At 38.1% G+C, this 9,110-nt stretch overlaps 1 protein-coding gene across 1 annotated transcript in view; it reads left to right on the forward strand.

Annotated features, from left to right (window-relative positions):
• The window catches only part of LOC107563972 (NACHT, LRR and PYD domains-containing protein 3-like), a 77,442-nt gene that overhangs the window by 1,125 nt on the left and 67,207 nt on the right, over nt 1–9,110 (forward strand). The window contains exons 2-4 of the mRNA XM_016248937.1: nt 2,524–2,608; nt 2,918–3,113; nt 3,213–5,019. Of these exons, the coding sequence (XP_016104423.1) occupies nt 2,524–2,608; nt 2,918–3,113; nt 3,213–5,019 (2,088 nt within the window). The remainder of the gene's footprint in view (nt 1–2,523; nt 2,609–2,917; nt 3,114–3,212; nt 5,020–9,110) is intronic.

The following is a 9,110-nucleotide window of genomic DNA, read 5'->3' on the forward strand; positions in this document are numbered from 1 at the left end:
CTTACAAGACCAAGTAGGAATGTCCTTTATCGTTTGTTGTTTGCCCGCTGCTCTCGACAAGTTAGTGCTCTCAACAAAATTCGAAACACAACACTGATCTCAACTTACTTTCACATCTATCGTTGCCAGTAGTCTCAGTAGGGCTACAATTGCCATCTAGCAGTTGGGAATTGTAATTAAATTTTGATTTATAAAATGAAAGACAGCCGAATATTAATAATATCATATAATGTGTATTAATGTAACATTTAACAGCTTGTGGGATGCATGACATCATATTATCAAATGCTAATTTAAATGTTTCAAAATTTTACTTGCATTTGATAAGAAGCTGTGTGGGCGAAAATTACATGTAAACAATTTTAAGGCTATTTTGGCTATACTCATCGCTGGTCTGGTTACTGGTATAGGGCTATAACCAAGCCATTAAAATTAGACCACGGATTGCCTTGATTTCGCCAGGTGGGCTACAAGCAGACTACATGTAGCCCATCCAATTTAGAGCTAAATCGTGACTACATATAGACCATGTCATGAAATGACACTTGTATATCTTTGTAGATATTATTGACACTGCAAACATGATGGGATATCAACCATCTCATGTGCTGCCTGGCCAAAAACTACAGTGAATCAGGTTTGACTAGAAGTGGGCTACAGATAGCCGCTCTGACTACGAGCTAAATCGTGGCTACGCACAGGCTACGTATTGAACATGCCAAAGAAGTGAAACCAAACACCTTGTAAACGCTGTTGACTTTGCTTACATGATGAAATATCATACATCTCACAAGTTATTTTGCCAAAAAACGACATGAACTGGGAACTGTCTACAGCTCTTTTATATCATTGTCTTTGTCCATTAAGCTACGTTATGCGTTTTATTTATAATTATTTTCTATAGGAGGAAAGTGTTTAACGTGCAATTTAACCATTGCGTTCTGAGCTTCTCTGCTTGCCTGTACGGATCGATCCTTTTAAAATCACTTAATACATTTCATAATACACGTTCATATTTGCTGGTCTGTATATACTTTGAGTCAACAACAAGACATATAGGCTAGGCCTACTGAATTGTCTTTATCATCTTAGTCCGTTATTATGCCACATTAAGCGTTTTGCTTTATGGGAGGACAAGTGAAAGTTTGCGCATTGTGTTCATAGCCATTTGCTTGCCTTATAGTACATTAAATAATAACTATGTATCGAATTTGATCTTTTTATTGCACTTAATGTATCTTAATACATTAAGCCATATTAAGTGTTTGTTTTTTCTACGGGAGGAAAACTCTTAACAAGAGACTTTGCGCATGCGTTCATATTCTGCTGTTCTGTGGCCACGGATTTGCGGGTCTTGTCTTTTTCTTGCAGGACCCTGTACGTTATAGTACTAATTTAGTTTTAATTGTTTAATCACCACCACAGCTTCTTGTCTCCATTGGCAACATGCACGATTTGTGTCGACTGCAAGTGACGTCGCAGGTAGCGGAGAGTGCAAGTGGCGATTGCAAGTGACTTTGTAATTTAGTTTATTTTTTCTTGTCTTCACCACCTGGCTACTGTTGTAAAATGTTGAGAGATTCAAACAAAAAGTAATCAATAAATAGAACAAAATAAAATACTGCATATGACGTCGCTAGCGGAAGCACAAGTGTCTGAGAGTGCAAGTCTGAGAATCCAAGTCTGTGGCCCTGTCCCAAATGGCACCCTAAACCCTCGTGATCTTCCTCTGAGTCTGCACTTTCGTGACGTAATGCCACTTTGACTGTCGGGTAGAAGTTTGCTGTGGAGCTCGCCCCAGTGCGGGCTCGGCAGAAGTGCGGATCGAGGGCGCATAGCGGCCGCAAAGGGGGCGCTCTAGAGCACCCTTCTGAACGCAAAAATGACAAATGGGACACCCTACGGTCTCGTGGACTTAACGGCCATTGTAAGTCCACATGAAGTGTGCCATTTGGGACAGGGCCTGTGAGTGCAAGTGCAAGTCTGTCATGCACATCTCGTTGAGAAGGGTCTGGCTGCAATCACATGCGATTTATCGTGCAGCCCTAAGTTTGTTTGTTGATCACAAAGTACAAAGTAGATGAGGAAAACTAGGAAGCTGGGTGTATTCAAAGCACCGCCATTACTGTCTAGAGTGCGTGGAATGGTGCGCTGTGGTTGGTTGAGCGGATATATCGCATTTTGCGTAAAATTAAAAATTAACTTTTCAATACCGACCAGATACCATACTGATTTTGGCGGAAAGTCAATTTAAAAAAAAAAAAGGCGTTTAGCGCATTTTGGAACCAAACTCTTCATATGATTATTCAATGCAGAATTTACTATTATTCAGCAGCCACTGTGTTTTATGCTTATAGGATAGAAAATATTACAATAAAAGATCTAGTTTTTATTAAAATATATATTTAAATGGATCCTACAATTTAGCAGTGTGATCTTAAACAGCTAAGGCTTTCTTTTTCTCTTTAAAAATGAATTCTCTGATAGTTTTCCTGAAAATGCTGTTTTTGAATCTGCTAACAGGCTTAAATATGAGACAATAGATTCAGATTTCCAGACTCACAGGAACCACACAAATTTAAAAAACAATCTCCTATGGATCTTCCAGGTAGGAAAACGCATTTTCATAAATATTTATATTTATAACAAACAAATAGGTTACTGATGAAAAAAAAAAGGCTCAACAGAAATTAGATTTTTTAATTCCTGTTGACTATTAACATTTCATTTTAAGAACCCATAAATTAATGTGAAACTTTTTTTTTTTTTTTTTACAATTACTTCTTCACATTTGTTCTTTTATCTGGTTTCTTTTACAAATATTAAACATTTCTGAATAATTAGTTTTGACTGAACATTGAAGTATATTTCATTTAATTTTGTTGTTCTGTCTCATTTTTTCTTGCTTTGTTTGTAGAATCTAGAGAACAAAATAATCACATTTCTGAAGAATGAACTGAAAAGGTTTCAGAAAATATTACAAAAGGAAAACACACATTACTTTGTTAAGGACTTTAATGAGAATAGATGCAGTATCAAAGAAGCAGCTCTTGAACTCACACTACACTTCCTGAGAGAGATCAAGCAAGATGAAGCTGCTAATACTCTAGAAGGTAAGATACTCATGACCATCTGTCAGGTTGTCACTTATAAATGTAGACTGAAACCATTTATAAATGAAGAATAAAACTATACATTGTTTCTGTGTTTAGATGAGCTGTTATTCATCCATCAACTAAAATGTGGCCTAAAGGAGAAGTATAAATGTGTGTTTGAAGGAATTGCAAAGCAAGGTGACTCCACACTTCTAAATAACATCTACACAGATCTCTATATCACTCAGGGTTGTAGTGAACAGGTCAATACTGAACATGAAGTAAGACAGATTGAAGTTACTTCCAAGCATCATAATTCACAAGAGATAAAGGTTGAATGCAAAAAAATGTTTGAAGCACCTGAACAAGACAAAGAGATCAGAACTGTACTGACAAAAGGTGTTGCTGGCATCGGAAAATCAGTCTCTGTGCAAAAGTTTGTTCTGGATTGGGCTGAAGGAAAAGAAAATCAAGATATCAGCTTCATATTTCCTCTTCCATTAAGAGAGATGAACTTAAAGGAGAAAGAAACCCAAAGTTTGATGAATCTTATAACTCAGTGTTTCACAGAGACAAAAGGACTGAACCTTACAAGAAGAAATAATTTCAAAGTCCTGTTCATCCTTGATGGATTGGACGAATGTCGTCTTCCTCTAAACTTTGATGGTAATGAGACGTGGTCTGATGTATCGTCACCAGTCTCTCTGGATGTTCTCCTCACAAACCTCATCAAGGGAAATCTGCTTCCTTCTGCTCTCATCTGGATCACCACCAGACCAGCAGCTGCCAGTAAGATTCCTCCTGACTGTATCGACCGGGTAACAGAAATACGAGGATTCAATGATGCACAAAAGGAGGAGTACTTCAGAAAAAGATTAAAGGATGAGAATCTGGCCAAAGAAATCATTGATCATGTTAAACAATCAAAGAGTCTCTTCATCATGTGCCACATCCCAGTCTTCTGCTGGATTTCAGCCACTGTTCTCCAGAATATCTTGGAAGAGAAAAGAAGTAATGATCTGAAAAGCAATGAGTCTGGTGATGCCTCCAAAACACTGCAGGAATCAAATACTGAAGACACTCCTAAGACTCTGACACAAATGTACACACACTTTCTCCGCTTTCAGATCCAGCAGAGCAGACGAAAGTATGATGGAGAATACAGACCAGATGTTTCCTGGGATAAAGATGCTATACTTTCACTGGGGAAACTGGCATTTCATCAGCTAGATATAAGCAATGTAATCTTCTATGAATCAGATCTGGAAGCCTGTGGTATTGACGTCTATAAGGCATCAGTGTATTCAGGCATGTGTACCCAGATCTTTAAGGAGGAAACAGGGATCATTCTTGGTACCATGTACTGCTTTGTTCACTTGAGCATTCAAGAGTTTATTGCAGCCCTTTATGCTCATTTGTTTATAGACATTAACCTGAAGAAAACGGGAAACAAAAATGAAGCCATGATTGATTTTCTCAAGACTGCAGTGGACAAAGCACTCGAGAGTGACAATGGACACCTGGACCTTTTCCTTCGCTTCCTTCTCGGTTTGTCACTCCAGTCCAATCGGCTACTCTTACGAGGTCTGTTGACACAGGAAGATGGCAATGACCAGAGCAAAAAGGAAATAGTTCAGTACATCAAGCAGAAATTAGAAGCTAATCTGTCTCCAGAGAGATCCATCAATTTGTTCTACTGTCTGAATGAACTGAATGATCAAACTCTGGTGAAAGAGATTCAGACCCACTTTAACAAAGGAAGTTTCTCATCTTCTGACCTTTCACCTGCTCAGTGGTCTGCTTTGGTCTTTGTGTTGTTGACATCAGAGGAAGAGATGGAGGAGTTTGAGCTTCAGAAATTCAAGAAATCAGATGAGTGTCTCATCAGACTATCAGCAGTCATCAAAACCTCCAAAAGAGCTTTGTAAGTTAAAGTCTTAGTTTTTTTTTTGCTTTCATCTGAAAAATCCAATTATCTATATTAGGGTTTCCATGTGTCCTGGAAAATCATGGAATATGAGAGCAAATGTGAAATGTCCTGACAAATCTTGTTGTTGTCCTGGAAAGTTATTACAAATTTTTTATTGTGTTTTACTTTAGCTGAAAATGAAGAGTTTTATTTTCCTTTAAATAATTAATGTTAGTTGGGGAAAGTGCTATGCTCAGGAATGCTGAGGTTTGAAACATAAAAGTATTTTTAATGATTATGTTTAGTGTCATATTTGCTCTTGTAGCAGCTAATGTTATTAAATGCTCAAATGTTTGCAGTGAATTTCAAGAGATACTCCGCTACCAAACCTTATTAATATGATTTCAGTAACTTGCTAACCAATTATTTTGATACAGTATAAGCCAGGGCTCTGCATGGCAACCTACAACAATCACAGCATGTTTTATTTAGTTCTGATCATTGTCAGAAGTGCTGATACTTTGGCACCAAGACAATACCAACACTGAAATACATAAGTATAAATCAGGGCTGTACAGTGCGACATATGTCGCACGTGCTACGAAAAAACTGGTCTGTGCGATGAATACATTTACCACTGTAGCACGCATGTGATACAGTTTTGCCACTTAATAGTTTGAAGTGATTTTATTGTGCTTGTTTGTGTGTGTGAGATTGATTATACTTGGTTAGGGGTGTGCGATATGCCGATTTTTGATCGTGGAAGATTAAATGTCTCCACGGTCTGCTTTTGAAGAAATATCAAAAATCGTGCTACAGCGCACATTCTATAAGCTGCAGTTCTGGCGCCTCTGTCTCAATATAATGTACAATGTGACATACATTCACATTAAATGTTAACCTTGCAGTAGAGTTATACTAACGAGACACTCGTTACCCCTCGGTAGAAATCACAATCGCTGTCCGGGGTTGGTGGAGGAGGTGTTCCCCCTCCGTACAGATCGTGTTCCGCATTCCCCTCAGTAAATGGCGTTCCGGGAGGATCCCTCTCGGTAGAAATCACGTTTCCCTCTCGTGGGGCCCCCCTCCATCGTCGGACACTTATGGCGCTTTTCCACTGCACGGTACGGCTCGGTACGGTTCACTTTTGGGGGGTTTTCCACTGGGTACAGTACCTGGTACCTGGTACTTTTTTTAGTAACTAGTGAAAATTGAGTTGTTGATATCAAGAATTAACATTGTTACTAGTGAAAATTGAATTGTTGATATCAAAAATAGCAATTGTTAAATATAGTTCCTGATATCAAGAATTAGCATTTTAACTAGTGAAAATTGAATTGTTGATATCAAGAATTAACATTGGTACTAGTGGAAATGTAATTGCTGTTATCAAACATAGCAATTGTTACTAGTAGAAATCTAATTCCTGATATAAAAAATTTACATTTTAAGTAGTAAAAATGTAATTGTTGATATCAAGAATTAACATTGTTCCTAGTGGAAATGTAATTGCTGATATCAAAAATAGCAATTGTTACTAGTAGAAATCTAATTCCTGATTTCAAAAATTAACATTTTAACTAGTAAAAATTGAATTGTTGATATCAAGAATTCATATCCTGAGAATTAATAAAAGTCAAAACGGCTTGCCATATGCGTGCACCTCTTAAAGCGACAGAACTAAACATGCTGCGGCTTGTCATTAAAGAAATAGTTCACACAAAAATTTAAGTTATGTCATTATTTACTCGCTCACATGTTGTCACAACCCTGTATTAATTTCTTTCTTGTGCTGAACACAAAAGAAGATATTTTGAAGAATGTGGTTAACCAACCAGTACCAGACTTTGATAGTAGGGGGTGACATACTATGGAAGTCACTAGGGACCAGCAACTGCTTGGTTACCCACATTTTTCAAAATAACTTTTATGTTCAACAGAAGAAAGAAACTAATTCAGGTTTAAAACCACTTGAGAGTGATTAAATGAGGGTATAAAATAAAACACTATGACAATTTTCATTTTTGGGTGAACTATTCTTTTAATGTTAATAAAACAACAAAACGGAAAAAATCACTCACTGCTCATGACTGATGAACTTTAATACAGTTGCTTTAAAAAATGTATAATTGATATATAGTGTTTTATTTTAATATTTGTACATTCAATTTATTGAATGTTACTGTTAAATACTGTACCTGAAAAAATAAAGCACTGTTTGTTTTATTTGTATATTATGTGTATTTGTAATGTATATCTTTGTTCTTATTTTCTGATAACAACGATAAAAATGACAAAGATTTTTATCTTTGCCCACTTTGGCCTAAATGTCTGCCATCCTTTTTTATTTTATATTTTGTTACCTCGAAAGTCATTTTTTTTTACAATAGGGAAATTAGTTTGGCTGTACTGCTCAGGCAACTTGCAAAACAGTAAAACCATCATGACAAAGAATCGTGATTAAAATTGTGAATTGTGATATTCCTGAAAAAAAAATTGTGATATGATATTTTTGCCATGTCGCCCACCCCTAACTTGTGCTACAACTGTTTGGCCTGTGCTACAAAACTTTCAAACTCTGTGCTGTGTGTGAAAAAAGTTAAAGGGTTAGTTCACCCAAAAATTAAAATTAGCCCATGAATTACTCACCCCCAAGGCATCCTAGGTGTATATGACTTTCTTCTTTCAGACAAATCCAATCGGAGTTATATTAAAAATTGTATTTGATCTTCCAAGCTGTTTAATGGCAGTCAGCGGGTGTTGCAGTGCATCAGTCCAAAATAAGTGAAATAAAGCGCATCCATTCATAACAAAAAGTGCCTCATACAGCTCCGGGGGGTGAACAAAGGCCTCCTGTAGCGAATTGATGCCTTTTTGTATGAAAAGTATCTAAATTCAAAATGAAATAATCACTTTAATCTAGCTTGCGCCAACAGTTGTACACGGAAGCAGTTCCGGGTGGATGGCGTATGAAGTCGGCATTGTGTATATATAGTATATATACAGTGGGGAAAAAAAGTATTTAGTCAGCCACCAATTGTGCAAAAAAGTGAGTACACCCCTCAAATTTCAGCAACCATTTTATTATATATTGTCAAGGGACAATACTATAGAAATGAAAATTGGATATACTTTAGACTAGTCAATGTGCAGCTTGTATTGCAGTACATATTTACTGTCCTCTAAAAATAACTCAACATACAGCTATTGCTATCTAAATAACTGGCAACAAAAGTGAGTACATCCTAAGTGAATATGTAAAAACTGTGTCCAAAGTGTCAATATCTTGTGTGAGCACCATTGTTATCTAGCACTGCCTTAATCCTCCTGGGCATGGAATTCACCAGAGCTGCACAGGTTGTTGCTGGGATCCTCTTCCACTCCTCCATAATGACATCACGGAGCTGCTGGATGTTAGACACATGGCGCTTCTCCACCTTCCGCTTGAGGATGCCCCACAGGTGCTCAATAGGGTTCAGGTTTGGAGACATACTTGGCCACTCCATCACCTTTACCTTCAGCTTCCTCAGCAAGGCAGCTGTCATCTTGACGGGGTGTTTGGGGTCGTTATCATGTTGGAAAACTGCAGTTCGGCCCAGTTTCTGAAGGGAAGGCATCATGTTCTGCTTCAGAATGTCACATTACATGCTGGATTCCATGTTTCCCTCAATGAAACGCAGCTCTCCAGTACCAGCAGCACTCATGCAGCCCCAGACCATGATGCTACCACCACCATGCTTGACTGTAGGCAAGACACAATTTCCTTGGTACTTCTCACCAGGGCGTCGCCACACATGCTGGACACCGTCTGAGCCAAACAAGTTTATCTTAGTCTCATCACAGGACATGGTTCCAGTAATTCATGCTCTTGGACAGGTTGTCTTCAGCAAACTGTTTGCGGGCTTTCTTATGAGCCAGCTTTAGAAGAGGCTTCCTTCTGGGACGACGGCCATGCAAACCGAATTGTTGCAGTGTGCGGCATTGGGTTTGAGTACTGACAAGCTGACCTCCCGCTTCTGCAACCTCTAAAGCAATGCTGGCAGCACTCATGCCTCTGTTTTTTGAAGCCAGCTTCTGTACCTGACGCACAGCACGAGGGCTCAACT

Source organism: Sinocyclocheilus grahami, unplaced genomic scaffold (genome assembly GCF_001515645.1).
Source record: "Sinocyclocheilus grahami isolate Dianchi unplaced genomic scaffold, SAMN03320097.WGS_v1.1 scaffold900.1, whole genome shotgun sequence".
Taxonomy (NCBI): Eukaryota; Metazoa; Chordata; class Actinopteri; order Cypriniformes; family Cyprinidae; genus Sinocyclocheilus; species Sinocyclocheilus grahami.